General features: G+C 44.0%; 1 protein-coding gene across 3 annotated transcripts in view; it reads left to right on the forward strand.

The window, feature by feature from the left end:
* The window catches only part of GALNT16 (polypeptide N-acetylgalactosaminyltransferase 16), a 75,834-nt gene extending 63,383 nt beyond the window's left edge, over positions 1 to 12,451 (forward strand). For 2 of the 3 annotated variants that reach the window (XM_005479937.4, XM_074542858.1), the window contains exons 13-15: positions 170 to 311; positions 1,580 to 1,696; positions 8,746 to 12,451. In XM_005479937.4, coding sequence (XP_005479994.1) covers positions 170 to 311; positions 1,580 to 1,696; positions 8,746 to 8,883 — 397 coding nt within the window. In that variant the 3' untranslated portion in view covers positions 8,884 to 12,451. The remainder of the gene's footprint in view (positions 1 to 169; positions 312 to 1,579; positions 1,697 to 8,745) is intronic. The other variant, XM_005479936.4, reaches the window with a different exon arrangement.
* The last annotated feature ends 13,657 nt before the right edge of the window (positions 12,452 to 26,108 follow it).

The raw sequence follows: 26,108 nt of genomic DNA on the forward strand, positions 1-26,108 counted from the left end.
TTGATTTTTGCCTCCTCCAGATATTTCCAGTGGACAGCATGATATTGTGCATTTTCTGTCAAATATAGGGAACTGTGTTCAGTCAGGGGCCAATTAAGCCCTTATAAATGTGGAAGTAATTTGGTCATTTCTAGTATGAAGTACTATGCAACTGTCATTTTATTTCAAGGATTCCTGAAAAAGAGTTGATTCCAGGAATAATTAGACAAGGAGGAAACTGTCTGGAGTCTCAGGCACAGGATACCACAGGGACTGTGTTGGCTGGCATGGGAAACTGTAAAGGGTCGGTGAACAATCCACCTGTCTCTCAGGTAAGGCAGGCTTCAGTTTGCTGGTTTGCTCTTTCCCTTGTAATTACCTGAATGAAGAGGCATCTCTGGTCTTGGTGGGTTGATATGGAGGTGAAGGAAGGAGGAATATGACCCTGTAAAGATTTCAGTAGTAAGCAGAAAAAGAAGCCCATTTCTCAGAGCTCTGTTGGCTCAACAGACTCAGCAGTCAAGCATAGAATGTGAAGTTTTTCATCTCTCAGGGACAACAGGTGCTCAGATGCTCAGGGAGTGACAGACTCATTGAGAATCATTTTGGGGCTGTGTGTGGCTACTACCCTGGCATGTGGGTATGAGATTTTTTGGGATTAGAAACATTCCTTGCTCTGCCAGCTCAGTTGTAGCTGCAGATGACTTGAATTGTGCTATATTGCAGATGTGTTCCAGTATAAAGCACAAATAGAGTTTAAATAGCTGACCCCAGTGGCAGTAATGTGGTGCAGTTCTCCTAACTGCAGTGGAGCTGTGATGGCATATACAAGCTGAAGATCTGCACTCAGACTCTCTGTTGGTGACTGGAAGCAGCTTGAGAAAGTTAAGGGTCACAGTAGGGTATTTTATGCCAGAAAATACATACTTGCATCTGTTATCACAGATGCACATCTGTTAACAATTGGAAACTAGTTTGCAGCCAGCATTCAGTGTGCCATTCAGCCTGACTCATTGGTCTGTGTCATTACCATCTGAAATCTTTGAAACCTACTGCATTTTGTATCTCTTCCTTGGGGAAAGTATAGTAGTAACATTTGATTGGATCAGGTATTCATCTAGTCAGAGGAAGGAAAACATTAATCAACATGTCCCTTATGCATGCTGGTGATATATGGATATTCTTGCATGTGTTCTGCTTTGCTTAACAATTTATAGGTCCCAGATACCTGTTAGAGAACATATCTGGTGTGTAAAATATGCAGAAGCAGTTGCACATCATGTATGTCAGGGCTCCTTGCTTTGTAGGCCTGCACCTGTAGAGCTGCAGAGCAGAGAATTGCATGGGATCATGGGTTAATCAGACACCTCAGATAGTGAGGGGAGCCAGCTGCAGACTTTGAAATGGTGATAATGCACCAAGCCTGAGCATAAACTTCTGATCAAGTGACATCTGCTGTGGTAGGTGCTTCCCAGGGAGCCTTTTGTAGGAAGAGAATAAAAGATGGAGGTTTTTAAAATATTTGATAGAAGAAGCTCTCTCTCCCTCATCTGATCACTGTTGGGATCCTAATGGAACCTTCCTTTTTCTTATTCCAAAGGAGTGGATATTCAGTGACCCTTTAATTAGACAGCAGGACAAGTGTCTTTCCATTGCCTCCTTCTCTACTGGTTCTCAAATCACACTGGAAGCTTGCAGTCAAAAAGACGGCAGACAGGTGGGTAACTGTGTACCTCTCTCTCAGCAGGGGCAAACCCAGCACTACCAAAGCACATTCAAGTCCTTCCCATCTTCTGCATCTCCCTCTCTGGTGTGTTTTGTAAGCTTGGATGCATGAGAGAGTGTGTGACCAAGCAGGAGGTGCAGTGTGTGGGTGTCTGCTCTGCCTGGGCCCTCGGCAGCAGGGCTGGCTCCAGCTCAGCAGCACCCCAGCTTTGCTTCTTGGGTGAGTTTATGTGCAGCCAGATTGGTGCATGGGTGAAGCATAGCACCAAAGAGAGGTAGGTGTGGCAACTGCTTTGGGATACCTCAGGGAAGGGTGGTATGTGCTATCATTTGGTTATTTAATTTGAAGTGAGATACCTGTATTCTTTGTGCTGTCTTTGGACATGCTGAGCAGACCTTTAAAACTGAGTGCATGTAACTCATTTAAGAGATACTGTCTGACATAAAGCACTGCATGTTCCACCTGAACTGCTCCCTAGAGGAAAAATACACAGCAGCAATGTTCCCAACAAAATGCAGCTCTTTGACTTGTGCTGTTTCCGGGATGTGCATCCCTGATCTGTCAGGACAAATCAGTCCTTTTGCCTTCAACACTAGCTAAGGGATGGCCTCTGCAATGGCTGGGGTGCCCTCAGCAGAGATGTGATGTGTCTTTTTATCAGAACTGGGCAAAGCACAAAAGGGAGCAACACAACCCTGGCAGACAGCAGATTGGACTTGTTTCATTCCAAGTTTCCATGCTTCCCTCTACAGCAAGAGAGAACAAGTTTTCTGTCATCTAAGGCTGTGCTGACTCGGCTTTCTGACATGTCTGTTGTTTTGATAGCCCAAATGTAGAAGACAGCTCAGCTTTGACAAGTTCTCATCAGCATTTTATTTTTTCAGTACTTTCTAATACTATATGAATCCTTGAAATTAGTTTTTCCTGAAAGAAAGCACTGAAATTCAGTCCTGCCCATTTATGGAAGACCTGTGGAGGGTTGGTTAATGCAGAAATGCCTTGAAGAGTTGTCACCATGAATACACTGGGAAAACTCTGAGTTTGGATTAATCTGCAAGGGTATCCCAGGTGGGCTGTGCTTGCCTGCTCCTTTTTCTTGTTGGCAATCACTCATCCCATTGCTGTGTAATTAGGTCACTCAGTTTCTCCTTATGTGCTTCACAGTATTTTCTTCCCTGGCAGCAGAGAGGACTTCAGCAGCTGCCAAAATCAGCTGCCTTTCCCTGCTTCCTCTGTCATGGAAGGACAAGGGTCCCTCAAGGAGGGTGGAGACAGGCTGCATCAGAAGCCAGAAGAGAGATTAATTCACAATAACACAAGCAGGCTTATTCTGCTGCTGGAATAGGATTTATTGAGTCTTGACATGTTGATTATTTACAGGCTCATTTTAAAGACATACACACACTTAAGAGTGTGAGCTGTTGTTTTCCATTACCTTATGTGAGCAAACTGCACTTACACCAAGGACTCGACCTAGCAGATGATTTAACCAACTGACTCTAAGCAAGGATTTTGTTTAAGCATTTCAAATAATTAGAGAGTGATTTGAATTACAGCTGCCATTCTAACTGCCTTGCAACTGAATGGATAAGGTGGAGTGAAGTGGGAGAGGTGCATTTGAATTTTTAATGTAATTTGAGTTTAAATGTTCTTAAACATTTGGGTCGTTTTTGTAGTCCCAAACTCCCATTTCAAATTTCTGCTTATAAAGCCAATTTTACTTGCAATGCTCAAGTTTGTTGTGTTCCTAGGGAATGTTGTTATGGTTCTTTTCTTTCATAAACACAGCAGTAATTGTTGTTAACACTGACATTGGATTTTAATTAGCTAGAAGTCAGTCATCTTGTAAACTATTCCTTTCTCTCTCCTCCTGATATTTGAGAGGTTGATTTCCAAGAAAGAGCAAAGCTGGAAGGAACAAATTCCCTCAGCTGCCCTACAGCTTGCCTTGTCTCCCCACGGATACTCACAGCCCAAAGTGCAAGTGCTGGGGGAGAGCAGTGCTGCCAAACTGTGCGTGAGTGTACCCACTTCTCAGTTCAAGTGGGCTTCTCAGAAAGTCAGAGGAGCTGAATGGAGGGTGGAGGGAGGGCAGCTGAGCTCCTTTGCAAAGCTGGAAATGACACGTAAGAGCCCTGAGTATGTGGTGTGGTCTGAGTGGAGGAGGGTGAGCGTGGGCACCTTGCATCACACACATCACACATACAGCATCCTAAATAATGGAAGTCCAGCTTTGAACATCTTTCCTGTCACTGTCATCAGAGATCTGTGGTGAAAGATGTTTGGATTTTTCTGGATGTAGATTCCATGTCTGTGTCTGAGTCATGAAAAAGCAACATTTCTGACAAAAGATGGTATATGTGGTAGCTTTGGTTTTTAGTGTCCCAGGAGTAGATTGGTTAGATCATTATGACAGCATCACACAACTCCTAAAGTTGGTTTCTGCCTTCAAACATGCTGGAGCTGTCCCCATGCTACACAGCTGTTCTGCATTAAGCATGTCCCAAGGACAGATAATTTTTTGTTAATTTTGAGTGCTCAAACCAGTCCATTTGACATATAGGTAATACTCTAGCAGAGACTTTAGAGTATTGTGATTTGTGTTTAGACTATTACCTCAAAATAAGTCTAGAATTTTTAAGCAGGAGGATATGAGACAATAGTCACACTTCAGATGATTTTTGGTGCTCTCAGACTCCCTTGGGTTGAAAGAAACCAGAAATGAAATCTATTTGGCAACATGATCCTGTTGATCATTCAACAGCAACAGCTGGCACTGCTAGCAGAAGACCAGCCAAAAGCTATTCTGCATAATCAGAACTAGATTTCAAAGCAGATGGATGTTATCCATAATGTTATTTGGAGAATAGCATTTTTAGTTGAGTGCACAATAAATTATTGCCTTCAGCTTTGTTTTTGGCTCTGACTGACAGTAGGAGTGGTGTTTTAATTTGTGTTATAGCGAGGACAAATAGAAGGCAAAGTGAGAGTCAGACTCTAAAACAAGAGAATGAAAATGAGAAACATTGGCACAATATTTCCCAACAGAACAAGAAATGCTGAGAAATCCTATTAAACAGCTATATTTCATTAAAATGTTCTGAAGGAATGTGACCTCAGCCTGAAAATGAGGACACTAAGTGTTCTTGTGAGACAAACACTATTTGAAATCCTGTGTCCCTTTGTATGCCATTGGGAAATGTTTCCCACTTTACTTCTCAGTGAATTTTACCTGAAGATGAATGCAACTTTATATAGAGTATCCAAACAGAAAAGCAGAGAAAGCCTGTCTGACTCAGCACCTTCATGACAATAAGCAGGTAAAACAATACTGGCAATGTGCCATACCTTGAAAGTAGTTTTTAGGAGACAAGAGTTTCTCTTAGTTGTGATTTAGTTTTACAAATTTAAGTGCTCAAAGGAAGACAGTACTTGCTGGATGCTGATGTGAACTTTTCCATCTTCTGTCTCTGCTTGTGTATTTAAAATTTAGTGTTCAAGACCAGCTTCAGGCTGCCCATGGCTCTGCAAATACAGTCAATTACAACTTACAGCATCCTTGGCTAGTCCACTTATCAGCTCTCCATACATTTCTGTTTGAAGCATCTCAGTCCTCATGAGCAAAATTTGCCTTTCTCAGCTGTGCCTCCTGAACTTGGCCAATTCCATTGTTACACAGTTAGGGTTTGGAGAGAAACCCTGCACTACCTGGATTACTGGGGGTTAAAAGAAACCTTTTGATTACCCTGAAAAATTAAACTAGTGTAAACAATTTCAGCTCTTGTATATATTGGATAGAAGAAGACTGGCTATTTCTGACTTTTCTCTTAGTTATTGCATGTGGAATGCTTCTATCCAGCCACCTAAAACCAATTTGAAATGATAGATAAAAAAGACGGAGGGAGAGATACTCAAAAAAACTGGGGGGAATTTTTAGTTGACACTGGGGAAGAGGATCAAAACACAATATTTCAAAGAAAAAATGGTTTCTTTTTTTTCTTCCTCCATCTTCACTCCAAACCTACTCCGACCAGTAAACTGTACTATCTCCATTGTACAAGAAAGGGAGACCAAAGAAGATTTTCAAGCCAAAACTTCTCAGATTGTGCAATGCCTGTATCTTCCAAAAGCTTTCCTTCCACGTACAGTCCAGTCATAATGTCTGGGTGTAGGAGAAGAGGCTACTCCCTGTATGCAGGAGGTGTCTACTCTGTTTTTTTTTTTTTTGCTAAAGGTGGTCATTACTGCTGTCATTTAAAACTTACCAGTCTAAGCTTCCCTTGTGGTCTGTGAGAAAGCTGGGCCCTCCCAGAAGGGGCTTGTACCTTGGACCCCTCCATAACTATGTCACCGGGTAACTGGTTTAGACTAAATGGCTCCTTTCTGAGGTGGCTGACAGTGGGAGATGAGTGTCCTGGTTCCTGTTCCCATCCATTGCCACTGCCCACCCTCCTGGGAGCTCTGAGATATCCTGTGTACCTGCAGGGCAGGATGTTGGGCTGTCTTTGGTAGTCCTGTGGTCTGCAGTCAGGCCTTGTGAAAGGTTCATGTGAAGTCAGGTGAGTTGCTCTGGTATCTCATGAAGGGCAGAAAACAGAAAAGCAGAGTGTGTGATCAGAATAGGTAGAATTTGTCATTCTGGTAACCCATGTATTTGAGATGAGGAGCCCTACTTTGGCTTTTACTGTGGGTGTGCTTTATAACAGCTACATACATGGCACCTCCCCACAGCCCAGATGAGCCTCACCTTCAACTCTTGCCCTCTCCTCCTTCCCTTCCCCATCCCACCCCACTTTACTTTGAACAAAAAGATCTGGGGTGGCTTGACATGCTGGGCTTTCCAGTGGTGTGGCTCACTGAGAAGCTGATTGATTTTGTTAGCAGCAGTAGATGTGCTCTGGGGAGTGTTTGCTGCTGTCCTGCTGAGCCTGTTGCTGCAGACTCTCCCTGTCACAGTGGGTACCTGCTCTGCAGGGATGGCTGCCACAGGAGCAGGGCTCTCCTCTGAAGGAGTAATTTGAGCAAGCCTCCAGTGGTGCTAAGAAAGAAGAAAACCAGTGCCTCTTGCTAATTGGCCTTGTCCTCCATCTCAAATCTCAGCATATTCTTTTGCAGCAGGGTCTTTGGTGAGCTGTGGGGTGTGTGGGAGAGGCAGCTGGCAGCTTCCTCTCACACATGCACAGTGGAACATGGAGAGTGAGGATTCACAAATACAGAGGTGGTGGGAAAGTGGAGGGCAGGGAAGTAGGTGTGCTTTGGAGAAGGTCAAGAGGCTCTTCAGTGGGGTGTCTGTGGCACTGGGAGACACTGCTGGGGAGGCTGTTGTGCAGCAATGGCACCAGCCAGGCACAGAGCACAGCTTGCAGGGGGAGAGACCCCCTCCTTTGCACTCCATCATTACAGCTGCTGCTGCATGATATTAACTCTTCCTCAGCTCTTCGTAGGGAGGCTTCTGCCAGATGGGAGCCAGATGGCTCTGGGACCTGTGTAGGCAATGAGTTGCAGCAGCTGGTGAGGGCATTGTAGTGCAAAGACTGCATTGTATCTTCCTGTCCATCATCACTGCATTCCTCTGCCCCCTCCTCCGTTAAAATCAGCTTCTTCCTGCTGCACAAACAGCTCTTCTTTAGTGTTGTCCTGTCAGACAGGGCTGGCAATACTGCAAATTGATGCTGCCTCTGGTATTTAGACTTGATGAAATATGTGATACAGGAGCAACAGATTACTGTGGGCTTTGCAACTGCCCTGCCCTCCAAGACACATAACAGCTGCCAGCAATATGTGAACATAACTGAATATCTGAAACCACACAGCATGTGGCAGTCCTTTTCCTATGCTACCCAAGAATTAAAATGTTTGTAGGTTTTGACATTGTCCAGATATTGCAGGAAATTCTAAAATTCCATTGCATATCTTTTCTGCAATATTCTTGAAGTCCATCAGTATTGTCAAACTGTTTCTTTTTCTTCATCAGTCTCATGAATTAGCCAAAACATCCTCATAATATTCCTGAGCTCTTTACTGACTGAGCACTCAGACCACAATTCTAACTAGGTCATCTTTGTGACTGAAAAGAATAAAGGGAAAGTCCCTGGAGCCTGGACCCCTCAGTCTTCTCAACCTGTTGAGCTCAGCTGTGCCCCACTGGAGATGAATTATACTGCCTCATCTGGGAGATCCCAAATCCACAGACTCATTTCTACTTTTCATTATCATTCACAGTGTTCCCAGTTTGGGGTTTTTTCCAGCAGGGATGGAAGGTACAGCCCTTTCCCAGCAGAATTTTAAATTCAAAGTTAGGACTTGTTCTTGTTTCCTGGTCAGTAGCACAGCCAAAGTGGACCTTCAGGAAAAGGTTGTATATGAGACCTTTTGAATTTGATGAAAGAACAGATGAGGGAACTATGGATAAGAGAGAGATCCAGTCAAACATTAGGAAGTGTGATTCTTGCTTTATATGGACAGGTTGCTTTCACTGTTGGGAGGCATGTCAGTGCTTTGCTTTCCCTGGACTGGGAAGCAACCATAGGAGGGTTTCAAGTTTTGGTGGGTATCTTGGTGTCCAGGACAGAGAATGACCCAGAAATTGTGACTATAATGTGCTTTAAAAATGCCATTGCTTGCTGATTTTTGTGTTGAAAGCATCACACAATCATAGAATACACTGGGTTGGAAGAGACCCATCTGGATCACTGAGTTCAGTTCCTGGCCCATCACAGGACACCGCAAGAGTCACATCATGTGCCTGGGAGCATTGTCCAGGTGCCTCTTGAATTCAGCCCGAGCTTGCTGCTGTGACCACTAGTTTTGTTTGCTTTCTAGATGCTTCTGAGCATCCAGCCCTGTAACTCAGCTAAACCCCAACCCTACCTAACTGCAGCTATTGTTCGTACAGGAGCTCAGTGATTTAGAGATGCTGCCCTGTGCCCAGATTTTCATTTTCCCCAGCTGTTGGAATTGACTTGGGATTACCCTCAACTTGAAGTCATGGTTCTGTTGGGGAATGGAAGTAACATCCTGTTTTTTCTGTCTTCTCACAGAAGTGGAAGATGAAAGGCAGTTTCATTCAACACTTTGTCAGCGGTCTCTGCCTGGAAAACCAGACTGGAAGAGTGGTGACCAGCCCCTGCCAAGCAGGTGTACCTGGCCAACAGTGGGAGCTGCTACAAGCAACATGATGGTAGCACAGAGATCTCCTTGTTTCATTGTGCATGAGACTTTGGGAGCAGAGGGGATCAGGGAGGCAGGAATGGTTTTGTATGTCTGACCCTAAATGTTTTCATTGTGCTCATCAGTAAGCCACCACTTCAGCTGAGCACTTGATGGTTTTGAGCTTTTCAGAGAAGAAGCTGGGGTGAGAGCAATCAGGACAGTTGTCAAAATCTTCCCATCTTTTGTCTTAAGTTCTCCTTTGTAGCTGATGCCTGTGCGCAGCTGCACCTAGAGATGGAGGAGGACCCAGCCCAATACTTGCAGCTCTCCCCATCCTTTCCTTTCTCTGCATCCAGAGTCCACAACCTTCAGTCCAGCAGCTTAGGCTATGCTTGTACAAACACTGGTAGCTCTTTGGCTTCCCTGGCTTTTTGCTCTAATGTCATGCACCTATATGTCTCTCAGTGAGGACTGTCCAGAAGAGTCATCATGATCAGTGGAGAGGCTGGGAAGGAGCTAGCAGATCCTGGGAGCAGGTTTGTCACCTCTTTTTGGTGGGCCCATTCCTTCCTCTGCTGAGGTTGGGCAGTGCTGACAAGAGAGATTGAAAAGGGACACTGTTTTACCAGCCTAACCAGGGATTGTTTCAGGGACTATTCCCTGTTGAAGTCTTCCTTCCAGCTTTTTTATGTGTGGAAGGCCAGCCCTGCCTCCAAGAGTGGCCCAATCCTACAGGTTCAGGGTACCATGTTCTGGTGGAGCCAGAGACAGGGGCCAGCCCCTGGGGATGTTAGGGGAGCTGGGGCTGTTCTCTGGCTGCTCTTCCTGGTGCTGCCAGCCACTACCCAAAGGTGGTGGGCAGCACACACAGACAGAGGTGCTGCACATGGCTCAGGCTGTGGCAGGAGCCCACCCAGATCCCCACTGTGAGAGACAGAAGGGGCCATAGCAGACTTCTTGCTGCTGGCTGGGCAGGGCCACACTTCTCATGCTTGTCTCCCCAGCTCTGCACAGCCCCTGTGAACAGAGCCTGGCGTGACAAACCACCCACTCCCTTGTCTAGTTGCTTTTCCTTCTCTCTTTGAGAAAGACAAAAGGGACAAAGACAAAACCCCAAAAGGCTTGGGGCTGCTCTACTTTTGACACCCCCCTCTCTTCCTGATGAGCACCCTGGGGAGAGGTTAGCTGGTGAAGCTGAAACTGCCCCCTGCACAAATGCTGCCACAGTGTAGGGCTGCCCTGAGAGAGGCTCCTTTGTGTTCTGGAAATACCAAAGGCACTGGTGGTCTCTAGCTAGCATCCCAAATCCTGCTCCCAGTTACCAGTCAGCTCTAGCCACATGTGGGTTTTCAAACCTGCCAAGGGATGCTCACCTATTCAAATAAAGTCCCCACAACTTTACTTTCTCCTAACTACATCTGTTAAAGTTTCCTCTTGAGACTGATTTTGTAAACCAACCCTCCTTTCCAAGAACCTGACAGGGGAACCAGATGGTGGGACCATCTTCATTAGGCAATTGCTTGCCTGGATCCTTTCTGATCTGTGTAGAAGAAACAGGTTGTTCATTTGGATTCTGAATAGCTGTTTACTTTTGATCATGTTTGTATCTGTTTTTAATTCTTTCTCTTAGCTTGGTTTCTTTCTCTTAGCTTGGTATTAGCCCAAACATTTGACAAAAGAACAGATAATGTTCTTTGTATATTGCATGTGCTTAGTGTGAAAACTGGACAATGTTTTTTTGTTCTTGGTTTAAAAAAATTAAATCCATCGTGTGGCAGGAGCTCTTATCCTGTCTCCCCCTTCACTTTGATATCAGATCCCCATCTCAGCCCTGATTAGCCAGAAGAATGACCTGCCTGCACTGTGAAAACTCACAAGGGAGTTCCTTTTGATCTTTACAGAATGGTGCAGCTGCTCTTCTCTGTGGAAATGAGGGCACTGACTCTGCAGTGATTTCTCTTTCCTATATAGAGATGCTTTGGGCCAGAACCACTGAGGTTAGGAGAGGGCAGAGAAGGAAGGAAAATAGCCGAGGAATGGAATGAGAGCGGGCCAGACAGACCCATTGAGGGCAGAGATGCCACCCTATTAGCTACTGCATTTTTAACAAGAATCTTCAGGAGATGGTCCTTTCAGGATAGCATCATTATGCTGTAGGAGATAGGAACAGTCAAGATTTTACCTACCTGACTTGAAAAATATTGATGCAAAGACAGATGAAGGGCCACTGAGCAGGTACTGTTTGTAAGCTCTGTATACAATGAAGTGTGAAAGGATTACATGTTTTCATCAAAGCACAGCCCAAGTGGGCCATCTGACCTCCCCCCATTTCACTCTCTGGCAGCTTCTGTGCTGCAGCTAACAGCATGTTCACTCCTCTACCAGGTACTGCCTCCTTGCTCCCTGCTCCCACTGTGTGTGTGCAGCTTTCTTGCAGTTCCTCCTTCATAACCACTCTGGGACCAGGACCCAGCTCCTCTACAAACAATGCTCCTGACTGCTGCAGACCACAGAAGCTCTGCTTATTTACAGTCCCCAAGCTCTGGGCCAGCCCTAATGCCAAGGGCTCTTGCCAGCACAGTGGCTGCTGCCCTTGGCTGTGTGTTTGGCCCCCGTGCTGGAGGTTGCTGACTGCTCCTGGGGCAGACACACCTGGACTGGCTGTGCTGATTTATTTGTGCCTCTTTCCTACTGCTCTCCTGGCAGAGCGTGAACTGTCACCCTTCTGGGCTGTAAGCTGGGGCTGCTGAAGATGGAACACTCCTTCTTCAGGTGCTGTGGCCTGGGGGAGGAAGGGCAAAGGTGGACATATGCTGGATGTCAATAACTCAAATTGCTTGTGGAGTTTGGAATTTCATTTTTTAATTCTACCTGGTTTTGGACATGTTCACCTGAGGTCACCTCCCAACTGCTCACTCTTCTGTCAGCTAAAGCATTGCTTTAGCTCAACTCAGACCTCCCCACACATCATCTTTTGGAAGCTGTTGGTTTCCAATGTGTTTTAGCAGTTGCTGAACAGGAGGTACATTACAAAAGGCTGATGTCAAGTGTGGGCAAACTGAATTTCTTCTTGGAATAAACACAGTCTTGTTCAAACTCATTATTAGTATACTCTACACTTCCCTTGCACTGAAGGGAGGGAAGAACAGTGTTATCTCTATTTTTTCCCCAAGGTCCATCCAGTGCCATGTTTTGTAACAGGTGTCTGTTAGGATTTCTTCAAGAAAACTGACTATATGTAACAGTCAGACCAAGCAGCTGCTCATTCTTGTTTTTCTGTTTACTTTAAACAGCCCCCTAGACTGTCAAGACAGAGAATTTGCATTGGTAATACCCTTAAAGAAAGCTGTTACTGTATCAGAGCATCCCCTGTAATTTCCTGTGCTGTGAACCAATGGGAGTTTATTTAAGAGGAGCTGAATCTACTGTTGTACAGAAATTGGATTCAAAAGGTTTATTTTTCCCACTCACTTGTAAGTTGCACTTTGCCAGATGTAATTTATGTGGAATCCAAATTAGTTTTCCTTTTTCTTCAAAAAAAAGCATGTGCCAGAATCTGTTTAATGCCTGGAATAAAATCCATTTTGAAATATGTGTTTCAGCCTATTCTTATTCCCCTTTGCTTCTTCTACTGGAAAAGAGTGTTCTTTCTTGCCTGGTGCCTGCTCTGTCTCCCACTGGGTTTGTTCCCAGGTGCACAGACTGCAGTTCCCTGCATGGCTGTGTGGGCTGCCTCAGGAGAGATGCTGCTGCAGCAGGCAGAGATGCTGCTGGGATGCAGGGGTGTGCCAGCTGAAAAGGACTGGAATGGTCCTTCTCAGCTGGGTGGGGAGGCAGGTATCCTTCCTGGCAATTAATGGGCTGACTTTCAGCTGAAAGAAATAGCTGGGGTTGGGGGAATTAATTCTTCCTGTTACCCCCTCCTTGATATTTTCCTTAAGCTAGCAGCCTGCCTATTTTTTACATAAGCCTCCCAAAGACCTTTCTTCTGCTTCTGGCTTGAGGGCAAAGAGGCATCACCACCCACAGATGTCTCCTAGCATATGCATTGCTGGGCTTCAAATATTGTGACTCCCCAAGGAGGCTGGTAAGCTTTTCTAACCTCATATAATTTAAAACAAAAAGGGCAAAAAGAAAAAGAGAGATAGAAGAAAAAACAAGGGAAAGGGAAAAAAAAAGAGAGAAAAAAGGAAGTCTAGCCAGCCAATTTGGAGACTTTAAAATCAGAGCTTAACAGCCTGCCAGTTCACCTGGCAGAAGCTTTTTCAAACTAGGATCAGCTGGGTCTGAGTGTCCAGAAAGTAGCTGTGCCAGAGCATCTGTCCAAGGAAGGAGGGTGTGGGGGAACCACTGCTCATCCATGCTGCCTGATGTTTGAGTGGTGGGGGAACTCAATAGAAAGGAGAAGATCTGGGGCTTTCTCTCTTAGTGCTGCTTTTGTAGGAGCAGATGTTTGGGCTGTGTCCCTGGAGCCCTGCCATGCCCCCCTGAGTGATGACCACCAAAGTGCCCTGGGAACCAGGAGGTTCCCAAGCTGTAGTGATGGCTGGGAAGACTTTTTTAGTCCTGCCTAGGAAAATAATAGGGTTTTAATCTTCTGAAGAGCCAAACTGCGGGTGTTGGGAGGGAAGGAGAAATGGATGAGGGGTGGGTGACCCTCTGAGGAGGACGGGGTCAGACATGCACTGGTCTGACACATACATTAAGGTACAGAAGAGTTTGGAGTAGAAACAGAGAGACTAGAACATCATGTGAGAAGAATTATGGGGGAGTAATTTCTCTGCTGGAGGCTGAAAACTTAGAAACACCATGTCCACTGCTGGGTCAAATTCAATAGATGCTTTATCTGAAAAGGAAAATCAAGTGTTATTTGGATTTGTTGGGTTTTTTTAAATACTCAAATACTTAATTTGCAGTCTCACAAAGCAGATTATTTTCTTAGAAATAGAGGTATTCTCCAGGCTACATTCAGTGACAAATCTAGGTGCTAAAGGACCATCTTTTACTGCAGTTTGTTAACAGGCATTTACTTGATACAGAGACCTTATGGGAATGTCTCTTACGTCTCAAGACCCTCTGCTATTGGGCTGCAGGGTGTGTGGAAGGGGATATCTCTAGCCCTCCAGCTGGACTTCTTCAGCATTTTACAAGTACATTCTAAGTTCAGAAGCATCTGGAAACCTGACTGCTGCTGTTCCCTCAGGCAAGCATCTTAACATACACCCTGCATCCATTTTCTCTTGGTCTCTACTGTTTGGTGAGTGTTCAGACAGTGGCTGAAGAGCTCCTGTATCCCTTCCTTTTAGGGGGCCTAAGTTTCATTCCTTCATCATGACTTGTGAGAACTTCAGTCAGAAGCAGGGAAGCCCTGGAGAACTGCAAATATTGAAATTAGATGTTTAGATCTACTTGAAACAAAACTTGCTTTCAATATGTTTGTTTTGCTGCTATAGTAGCAAAAAATCAGCCGTACAGTGCCCTATGAAAACAAATAAACAGGATATTTGCAGCATGCTGGGCTTCTGGCTCTGCTTTTCCAGTGGAGAACTCTGTGCCCATGTGTGGACAGGAGGCATTGTCTTTCCATCCCGCTCCCAGATGGGGTGCAAGGTAGCAGCCACCCCCATTTCTAGGGCTTTGTTTGTGTAAGGTGTTTTGCAAACAGCTGTGATATAATCTAGAGCTGTGTTGACAAATGTTCCTTTGCTGCAGCATGTTGCAAAGGAGCCACTGGGCAAGGGAAGCCTGGAGACATGAGGAAAGTGAACAACATTTTAGTTTTTTGACTGATCTGGATCTGTTTGAGAAATGCTGCTTAAATCTCACCGGGACTGACCAGTAATTAAAACCAGAACAAGGTAGTATTTCTGTGCTGAAAATGACACTGGTAAGTGTTCAGTTATTTGTTATTTTGAAACATCCCATCTGAATGGAAATAGCAACTTCTGCTTGACTTATTGATGAAACTTGTGCTTTACAAATCTGAGTCGTTAAAATAAATTCAGTTTCATCTGTACTGCATGGTGGAAAAAATGAGAGCAAAGATAACAAAATAATCCACTTGGGACAAAACTGTGTTTTGAATGTGATTTTGGTGGAAACCAGCTTCTCTCTCTGATTTCCATGGAAACTAGTACAGCTTACCATTGCCTGCAGCAGAGCTGAGCTTGGCAGTAACAGCAGCGCTGTGCTGGGTGATGAGCTGGCCAGTGCCTGGGGGAGGCACAAATTCATGAGCATCAAGTGAACAAAATGGGCTCACTGACCCAAAAGGCCACTCATGAATCCCTCTGCACTTCCAGGTCTGTCTACTTTCTTTTCCCAGAGGCTGTTCTCCCTGAATTTTTTGTTCAAGAGTGCAGGGCTGCATTGCCTTTCCTCATCCCAGTCCCAGCTGGTGGGTGGATTTCAGTGTGCCCTTCTCAAGCAGCCTGAGCTCCTTGTGAGCATGGTGGCTGTTACCTGCCAGAGTGGCTGTGAGCATTCCCAGCTCTGGAGGTCCCTTTGCACCTCCTGCCTTGGCATTTCTTGTCACTGCCCCTGGGGGCTGCCATGGGCTCTCCTGGTGCTTGTTCAGTTCTGGCCTGTGGACCTGCTGCTCTCTGCCACTGGCTTCCCTGCAGCACCTGGGTGCCAGAGCTGGCCCTGCAGCAAAGCTGTAGTTTGGAAGTGCCCACAGCAGTTTCAAAGAAGAGGGACACCTGCATACAAAGTACAGAGAACAGTTTATTTGAAGAGATGGCATATTTTATAGCTCACCAAGTTTGTGTGAATTTTTTACCCACCAAACCACCTTTTTCCCCAGTCCTCCCAACATATAATGAGGGCAAACCAGAAATCATGTCAATGCTGGTGTGTTTTGAAGGTGATGGCTGGCATTTCACCCCTACTGAAGAGATGCAGTGTTGTTTCCAGTGCTGTGGAAAGCAGAAAAGCAATGGGCAGGGAAGTGCTGAAGTAGGTATGAGGTTTGTTTAGGCTAAATCACCCAGCGTGTGAGAGCTGATGATGTGGCAGCCTGCTGATGAAAATGGGAAATTAAATATGCAACAGGTGTGGCAAAGTCCAAAAACGTACCAGAGGGTCTTGTGCTTGGGGTGGAATTATTTCAAGCTGGTACTTTCACAGCTCCTCTCAGAGTTCGGTGCAGATTGTTCAATCTCTCAATTTTATCTCTCCTAAACGGTTCTTTAACTGGAGGCTGCGTGGTTATAACGCTGTTTACAAGGACAATGATGTGCAAGTCCCTTTAATTACCCCAAGATGAAGTGTCTCCTCTGCTTTTCTTCTGAGAAGATGAGAGCAGTGTTCAAAGAGACCCACTTGGTACTGGAGCATTTTTCAAGGCAATCAACTTTTCCAAGCTCTTTTTCCCCCAAGCAATCTAAATGCTAAATAGATCTTTAAAATAATTACCATATCTAAGACGAGAAGCCATTTTTCCCTGCAAACACCTGATGCTCATTAGCAACATTTAACGTGTCACACATCACCTCTCTTTACTCTAAACTTTCATGGCAGGAGTTTGTCAGATGTCTGCAAGAACTGAGCTCATGCTGAAGAGTGTGAGAAAGCTCTAGAGCACAAATCCTCTGTCCTGAGAGGGAGAGGTCTGTATTTCTTCAGAACTATTCAATTTCTCCCTCCCAGTTTCATGTTGATCTTGTTGAAAATAAATAATTGTGCCAGTGACCTACACCAGCCTGGCAGCAGTGTAAGCCAGTTGCCCAAATCAGAGATGAGCTTGGCCTGGAGCAGCAGGGCTGTACAAAAGTTGGCTTCTACCTGTCCCTGCAGCTTCTCTCTCCCAGGGTAGAACAGGACACAGCTGGGTCACTGGTGGGTACCTGCAGCATCCCAGAGCCCTTGGCAGGACCAGCACAGCTGGAGCCCCCTTGCCCAGGGACATCTGTAGCACCTGCTGAACTGCGAATCCCCAGGGCTGCCACAAGGCTCTGCACTGGCTTTCCCGGAGTCCTGCTAGGGAAATCCGTAGGAGGGCGTTGCTTGCTGTGCCTCACACGGCTGGCAGGAATCACCCCCACCCTTGTACCAATGCAGTGTATCAGAGCAGGAACAGACTCTTTGGGAACCTGGGGTTTCCCAAGGTGGAGCTGTTCTTAGCTCTGCCTCTTAAAGCTCTTCTCCTTTGGACTTCACATGATAATAAAGTTTGGTTTGAATAAAGGATGTGTGGTTCTAACCTAGTGGTTGAAGAGCTTTCAGTCTCTGGAGCAAGGCCTGGAGTCCAAGATTACTTCAGGAATTACTTTGCATTTTTATTCAGCAACTATTTAATTTCAAGCTCATAAACAGCCTTTGGAACAGTGCCTGGAATGAAAGACCTTCCTGTGAATACCCCAGCTGCTACTAGGAAACTATAATTACTTTCCCTCTGGTGCAGGTCATCCTCAGATTTTCCATACCAAGGATTTCAAAAGACCCTCATCATAAGACATTCAACATTCTGTCCTCTAATCCTTCTTGCCAGCCCCAGACAAGCCTATGCAGCTTGGTGAAATAGAGAAAGCTTTGGCTCTTGTCTTTCTATTTATTTGCAATGGCTGTGTTTGGAGGAGGCTTCCCAAATCAAGTAAAATAGAGGAACAATTTGTTTATGAGTTCCTTAGCACTTATTCACACAGGTGGACTGAACACAGCTGAGACTGGAGTGCTTCTGTGTGGGTGTTGAAGTGGATCCTGAATTGTGAAGACTGAAATGTGCATATCTGGTGTGCATCCAGCTTTGGACAACAACTGAACATTTTATAATTCCAAAAATCTAATGATCCAAACAATTCAAGTCCCACCCACAGCCTTTGGATATGGGCTTCTGGACACCAAACATCATCTGGGTGCAGCCTGGAAAAGAGTTTGAAATCATCTGACTTTGAGTGGTGTTTTGGCTAGGATGCCACAAATCCCCTTTAATGCACACTTCTTGAACTTCTTATTCAAATGTCTCATTTGAATAATGTGTGCTTCATTACCATAGGGGTTCTTATCCCTGCAATACCCTGCAAACAAGGCTGAAGGTGTCTGAGTGAGGGGACGTCACAGGACCCTTTCATGGGTGTGCTTTGCATGGTAATGCTGTCAGCTGTGACCTGTGTGAGCTCAAGAGCCTCCAGACACCATGTTCATTAGTAAAAAGGATGATAAAATCTCAGACAGGTTTTTTTTGTTGTTGTTTTTTTTGGTGCTGCTCAGAGAAAAAGCAGACACTGCTGTACAAATTCCCTCTGAAACAGCAGTAAAACCTGAACCAAAAGGACTGTGAGCATGTGTGAGAAGGGTTATCGGGGGGCTCTCTCTCATACCTCAGGGTTCCCACCAGCTGATCTGTTCAATCACATCTTAATCTGACCATAATCCTGGCGAGTGAGTGAAAGGGAGCCAGCAGGAAAGGGCCAGTGCCTGCTGCAGTGATGAGTGACCAAGCAGGTCCTGAAAGCTGTAAGAGGGTTTAAGGAGATCAATATTCCCTGTGCACTCGTTTCTAATTGGGCTTTATTGCAGGTCTCTGATTCATGCAGTTCATTAAATGGACTCAGATGGAGTTTCTATAACTGAGTTTAAGCTCCTAAGGCACAGGATCGAAATAGCAGCAGCGAGCAATTGCCAAGGCCCCTAGAACTCATCTGGAGAAGTAATTGCAAGAGTGCTGAAGCATTAGACTTCAAAGAAATGCGGATGTGGCTAAATCAGTGTTATTAATTACATTTAAATTTACAAAAAAAGGTTATCTGCCATGTTAAGGGTCACTTTAAAAACTATCCAGTGCCACAAAGTACATATTTCAACTGATTTGCTGCACCACTTGCATTCTGGAGCAAGTCTTTTCTGAGTTTCATGAGCCCACCAGTGAACAGCTCCTAAACAGTAACAGTATCAGCTAGAGTTGCATCATCACAAGGTCTCATTCTCAGACATCGTGCCCAAAACATCAAACTTGTGGAAACAACAAGGAAATATATGGAAAATATATGGAAAAAACCACTATCTTTCTACCTTAGGTCTGAAACCCTTTCATCTTCCCTGCAAAGTATCTGTGGGAGATGTTTGCCAAGTGAATAAAAAACATCCAGCAAAACCCCCCAACAGCAGAGTTCCTCTGTAGATCTGATCAGATACAAGTGCCATCAAGCTCATTAACTGGTTCCTGTCAGTGACTTACACCAAGTATCCAGGGACAAACCTAGGAACAGGGCAATTGCATGGCAGTCCCTCTCCCAAAACACTCTCAGGGCCCTCAGTTACTTCTGATGCACTGACACCCTGACCCAGGGCTGTCATCCTTGCATCTAACAGCCACCATGGATTTCTCTTTATAAATAGGCTTACCTAAGTAAATAGGAAGAAGGCATGTTTCCATTCTCTGAGGATGCTCTGCATTAACTAATTAGCACTACTTATTGCTAGTTAGGGTGAGTATCAGATTTTTGACAAAGGTAGAGCAGGAGATTATCAGTTAGGTGGATGCATGTGTGAGGAGGGAAAAGGAGGAAGTGCACCAAAGTGCTCATCATCATTTAACTGCTCAGCTGGCATGGGGCTGAGAACTGCATTTTACTCTTACATTCTTCCAGGAGCCAAGGGAGAGTCTGGGCCAGACACACAGGTAATTTTTTCCATCATAATTATGTGTCAAATACATTGAGGCTGGATCTCTTCTTTTCCCTGCAAGTAGGTTGGAGTGATGTCTAACTTCTAAAGACAGCATGCCTGGAGGTAGTCATGAATTTTCTATAGAAATAGTTTAAATAGAGAAGTCAGATTTATGGAGCTTAAGATGTGTTATTTGAGGTGTCCTTGGGGGCAGGTGCAGGCTGATAAAAGCCCTCCTGGCTGCTGTTCCCTCGTAAGAGGCGCGTGGGGCTCTGAGCGAGCTGCTGAGGTGTCCCCAAGGAGAAAGGGGTCTGAGGAGTGACACAGGCAGGGAAGCCAGCACACTGAGCAGAGGGCTGCCTAGGTTATGCAACATGCTATCAAAATGTTTAGTCCATTAATTGTAAGCTGGAGGGAGGTGCCTGTTTTTCCTTGGACTTTTCAGAAGGGAAATACCTCCTGGAGCTATGGCTGACCTGATTTGGGTGCCTTTCTGCCAAGAAACAGAGCAACACAGTTAAATGTAGCTCTTACTCTGTTTATATCAGACAAGCTTTGAGTTCTCTGGAATGTCTGAGGTGAGTGTCCTCATTAAGATCAAATACTTGGTTATTCTCATGTGTTTCTTTCTTAAGCTTTCTAGTTGAAGTTATTTAATTTTGCATGAATAATGAGTGCTTTTACTTGGACATGATAGAGGCAAGGAATAGAGGGTGCACTGAACAATTGTGTTGTAAACATAAAAACAAAACATGCAATTTTAGGGGACATTGAATTATTAATTCCTGGTTAAGACTAAAGCAATATCATTACTACAGTATGAAAGGCTGGTAATCTTCATTTGGAGCTGCAGGTGCAGCTGATGCAATGGTTATTTCTTTGAACTAGGTTCAAAGATAGGAAAACCTGGAGAAAACTGCTAGCATTAGCAGGGGACAAACATAAATTAAATAGAAATTGAAATTAAACTCACTTGGCACAGAATTTAGGATACTAATGAAATGTGTTTAAGAAGACCATTGCAAGCCAGACAAGGAAAGTAGCCCTGGTTTGGCACTGGCTAAATTTCTAGAGACTGTGAGGATGGAGAAGAAACAATTCTGGATTTGGGGAATGCACTTTGAAGAGAAGATTTGAACACTTATTCTGCTTGCTATGTGCTGGTTAGTGCTTCTGCATTCTAGTGGAATAGCTGTACAAGCTAAGAATTCCTTCAGGGACCAAGTTAATGTATGAGAGAGAAAGAAATCATCCCCTGCCCCTCATTTCTTTCTTGAACCTGAAAATAGCCATCATTAAGAAAGAAATGTGAAGCAAGGTTTATGTTTAGCTCTGGTGGCACAGACTTTCCATTTTCCTTGCAAGTACATGACTGATACTGCAGGAAGATGCCTTGGCCTCTGATCAGGGGATTGGTGTGGAAGCACAGGTGCAATTGCTTTTTTCTCCATTGCCATGTAGGGCCTGCTTCTTACCTTCCCCTGGCATTTTGCAATGCCTCTGAGCTTTCCCTTATACTACATCACAGATTTCTCAGGCCTTTATATATTCTTTTTTCCTTCTTTTACTTGAAAGCTGGAAAGACGTGGGGAGTATGGAGGGTTGCATCTGGGTGGCAAGTCTGATGACCTCTAGGGACTTAACCTCTATGGCAAGGCATTATTCTCAGTGTCCCATGTGACCCTTCATTCATATGAAGACAACATGACCCTTCTGCACCCTGTTTTTATCACTGGGGAGCAGTTATACTTTCTGTAACCTAGTAAATGCTACTCTTGTCACCCAAATCCACTCATGAGTACATGATGGCTTACCATTTTCAGCACTGTCCTCAGTCACCTGGGGAATACTGAGTTCGAGCAGCTGCATGAAACTGGCCAGAGCAGGGACTCAGATGTCTCATGTTTCGTGACATGGGGTTTTCTAGTAGTGACTCCAATAGAATAATGGCTATTTTAGATTGGAAGAGAGGTCCAGGAGTTGTCTAGTCAAATGCTGCTCAGAGTGGGTCTAATCAGATCAGCACTCTGTCAAGTCTTCAGTGTCTCCAAGGATGGACATTCCCCACCTCTCAGGGCAGCAGGTTTGTGTTGTGTGTGTGTAGCCCAGTGCTCATGGTAACTAAGAAGATAATTTAAATTTGGGAGTGTTTCCTGCATGGCTGATGAAGTGATGCAGAAGCAGCAATGAAATACACTAGATGGAAGCACCAGTGCATTAGAGATCAGGGCAGCACAAGTGTTGGATCTAGTCAGTGGCGGAGCCAGACAACAATACAGCCTCCAAGGACACTGCTGCATGTTTCACCTCTGCAGCTCTTGTTGACTTACCTGGCACAAACACAGGCAGGCAGCAGCTACAGAGCTCCAGATGTGTGGATGTCACTGATGCACAGGACAGCCCACAGTAACAGTCTTGGTTGGGGACTGTGGAGACACTGCAGGGGGTACAGCAGCAGATCACTCAGGGGTGTACAAAATTGGTTACAAAACCCTTGCTAATGCTCACCAGGAATGGTGCTGAGCTGGCACATGCAGCATGCAGGTTTTACTTGTGTGTCACTGCAAACTCAGCACAAAGAGTTTGAATAAAACCTATGAATTGGAGCTATGCCCAAACTTCATCCAGATAAAATGTTCCTATAGGCATAGTTCAGATTACAGTAATGAGAAAACTAATTCCTACAATCTAATGCTTTCCTATGACAAATCAAGACAGGTTTTACCTTAATCCTTTTCAGATATAGTGAGGAAGAAGCATATATTAGTGGGTGATAATAGAGAGCTGCTTTGTACTATGCAAAGCTGAGCATCTCCATTCAGTGAGTTTCTGTGGCAGATTCATTCCCTGCTGTTTCCATGAATCCTACCTTGTATTTGGGCAACACTGAGTAACATTATAGCAGACAATACACTCAGTGTGGAAAACTTGAGGGAATTGACTAGTACAACAGAGGTGCAAAATTAATTTTCTATTTTAACAGATGTACTCTTGCCAATTATCTATAGCTAGTAAAAATTATTTATCATTTTACCTTGAAAGTCAATGCTTTTAGACTTCAAAGGCCAGTGGGTACCTCAAATGAGTGGCTCAGATGCTAACTGAGGCTAAGAGTCTTTAGCCTCACCCACAGCCCATCTCCTGCTGGACACTGCTAACTGAAACTCCCTGCCCCCCTGAACCTATGATAACAGTAAACCAATTTGTTTCAATGCTCACCAGGGTCTAGAAAACAACAGTTTCAGAGCAATTGAAAATCAGAAGGTTTTAATTGTTTTGCACTTGTAACCTAGCTACCCTTGATTTTTCTGTGGGTTGTTTTTTTTTTTTTTTTTTTTTTTTTTTGATGGAACGACCTTTCAGTGTAGCTGAGTTCCAGTAAAATCAGACCCTTACTCAGTGGGGATTGCAAATGTACATAACTCTTATATACTCCAAAGTCAAGCAGCTGGAGCTTTCCCCTCTTCCTTCTGAGAGTAAGTCATCCTAAAAAGCACCCTTGCTTTCAGTGCATCATGAACCAGCACAAACTGCTTGGCACATGGTAATGAGAACCCAACCAGCAATTTTACAACTTACCATTTTCTAATGCAAGTCAAAAAATCTTTCAACCTTGAAAATATTGTGGGTAGTCAAGTCTCCTCTTGCTGTAAACAGGTTTATTAGTTACTAAGGAAGATAACGAGGTGGTCTTGACTTCTTTTTTCCTCCACTGTACATTGACAATGGTGATAAGCACAAGAACAGACTGATCTAGCAATGATGCTACTTTCCTGCTGTGCTTGTAATGCATTGTGATGGATGTCAGGATTTCAGTCTATTTTAAAAGAACATGATGATGGAAGCAATAGTAGGCAAGTATTTTAACTATCTAGCTTATTTCACCCTCAGAGCAGGAAGGCAAACTCAATTCTGCTTTTCACAATTCTCCTTCAGCATACTGAAGGAGGCTGCAGAGTGGGATTCCTGTAAGAATGATCCTGGTATTATTGTGGTGTCAAACACAACTCACAGTCTAATCTTAGTGGGATTACTCCCTGACCCAGTGCATTACTGACTGGCAGGAGCTTGCAAAGGCATAAATGGGTGCTTTATATATACACCAGTTTATCTACTGTGCTTGTGCTTGCTCTCAAATATCAGCTTTTGGGTATCTTTAAATGACCAGCTGCTCTGCTTGTTGGTGCTGACTAGCAGTCCTGTTCTCCCCTTCCCCACAACACCCAGTATCCCTTTTGTGCAGTAGTGTGAAGCAGCATTATGCCTTTCAACAGCAGTGAACTGCTACTTCAGCTCAGCCACCTCACATAACTTCACCCTACTAATTTGCTTAGTGAACAGCCCTGCCAAGAAATGAGTTGTGCCAGTCTGGTCATTCCTCAACTTGCAGTCCATGGCAGGCAGTCCAGAAACTGTGGGAGGACTTCCCAAGTCTGTGATTAGCAAAGAAGCAGCATAGCTCAGAGCTCCACAAGGCAAGCAGAAGTCAGGCAAGTTCCTCAATTCCTCTGCAGTCCTGGCAAATAGCTCATACAGCTCCTTGGTCTGAGGCTAGGCTTCCTTAATGGACTTGCTTTTAAAAAAATTAAGTATTTTTACACACTTGGAAATACTAGGTCTCTGGATTCCATTCTTAATCCGTTTTAAAATACTGTACCACTCTCCTACAGAAGCAGCCAATATAATTTCCTTTGTCCTTTACTGCCACGCTGTAGCAGGCATGACCAGCACAGTTACTTGTATCTATCCATACCTAAGAAGCCCCAGAAAACTTGCTGCAGGCAAAGCATGCATGGGATGACAGATTCTCTTTTGATTCCTTTTCTACAATCATACCATTTTTAATGGCTTTACCTGCAAAATGCTGCTACTGAACCTCACTTTTATAGTAGTTGAACTTGGGCAATTTTCAGTATGTCACTATCAAAGTGCTGATGCCTCTGAGGACAAATGCAACTGCAAGAGGTACTACATGCCCTGCTGCCATCCATTCCTCCCTCAGTAGGAGCAAAGAAGCAAAGTGAAGTCACTTTTCACAGTCTGCTACAACAGCCTACAGTAATAAGTGCATGTAATAAGTTTCCAAGTGCTCATAACCCTCTCCACTAAACTTCTGAAGGCACCAGGTGGTTAGTGGGAGACAACTTTCTAGATTCTTCTTTGTAGCTTGTTGCACATTGGATAGATACTGTAGCATTCTTTCTCCCTTTCAGAGTATTTGTCAGGTGCTCAGCTCAGCAGCAAATCTATTGTTTCATAAATAGTTAATCAAGTAAAATGCAGTGAAGTATTATGGAAAACAGCAGCTCAAGAACTATGCACTAGAGTTGTGTCTAGTAGCTTATTTCAGAAAAAAGAAAAAAAGACCTGTAGCTGGATGAAGAGGGGGGAAAAGAGATGATGCCCAAATCCCTTCTTCTGAAGTGGCTTCCAGACCACACTTTTTTATCTGCAGAAGGCCAAATCTGGCTCCAGAGATATGAAAGGACAACTTACTTGCATTTTTCAATTCTGTGAAAACTTCCATTACTGAAATGACCACAGCAGTCTGTATGTTTAAAAAAAAAAAAAAAGTGAAGTAACCTTTAGGTTAAAGATTGCAACCTTCTACTTTCCAAAACATTAAAAATCATATCTTCACAAAGTCCCTTTCAAAAAGCAGAAAGGTTAATTACCACCTCCTTTAAAGTACCTTCTTCCTATTTTCTGTTTGAATATAATAAATTTGTATTTTATACTTGTTTACTGGTCTGAGTTTGCACAGTTATCATAGTAGAGTCAAAATCAAGGAAGAGGAAGATTTTCTTAAATCAGACCTAAGTAAGGTACCTTTGAAGGAAGAGCTGTGCTGTGTTCCAATGCCCGATTACTAGAGATTCAGCATGCTCCTTTGTGCTTTTCACAGTAAGGAAAGAGATCACATTGCTGGTTGGTCTTAAATTAAAAGCAAGCCCACAGAACGAGGTAAATGCTTATTTGGGTTCGCTTAAAGACTGCAAAATTTCATCCAAGAGAACGTTGGAAATTTTACAAAAAAAAAAATTGAAATTAACCTCAAACATGTTAGGAGCGAGCATGTTATTTAAGTATGTGCTATTCAGGAGGATAAACTATAAAAGCTTTAAAAATAACATTGCTTGTATTAAATCTGAATGTTATTATATGGGCAATAGTGAATTTTTAAAGTATTACTTACTGTTTTCAAGCTGGATATAAAACTTACATGCCCCAAAGTATTTTTTGATTTAATAATCCTAAGTGTACTAATATATTTCTGACCTACAATGTTTTGAAAATCACTATTCATTATAAAGGAAGCATGTTTTGATGTTAGCAGATTGAATTTATTCCTTGTCACTATAACTTCTAGAGCTAGTAGGTCTAATCTCCAACTTGTATTGGTGCTGAGAGGTTTAACACCCTCACCCAGTTTCTTTCTAAGAATTTATATCCCTTCAGTAATTTGATTTCCAGTCTTCAGCAGCTATTACTTATCACTTAAGTAAAGCTACTTTCATTGAAGCTTTACTATAGACAGTCACTTTGCCTCAGATTCTTTTCAGACAGTGCATTTGCTGTGAGGTCCATCAGAAACTATTGATGTGTATTAGGAAATTAAGTGCATTGGGGAGAATGGCATTCC

The sequence above is a fragment of the Zonotrichia albicollis genome, chromosome 6 (genome assembly GCF_047830755.1).
Source record: "Zonotrichia albicollis isolate bZonAlb1 chromosome 6, bZonAlb1.hap1, whole genome shotgun sequence".
Taxonomy (NCBI): Eukaryota; Metazoa; Chordata; class Aves; order Passeriformes; family Passerellidae; genus Zonotrichia; species Zonotrichia albicollis.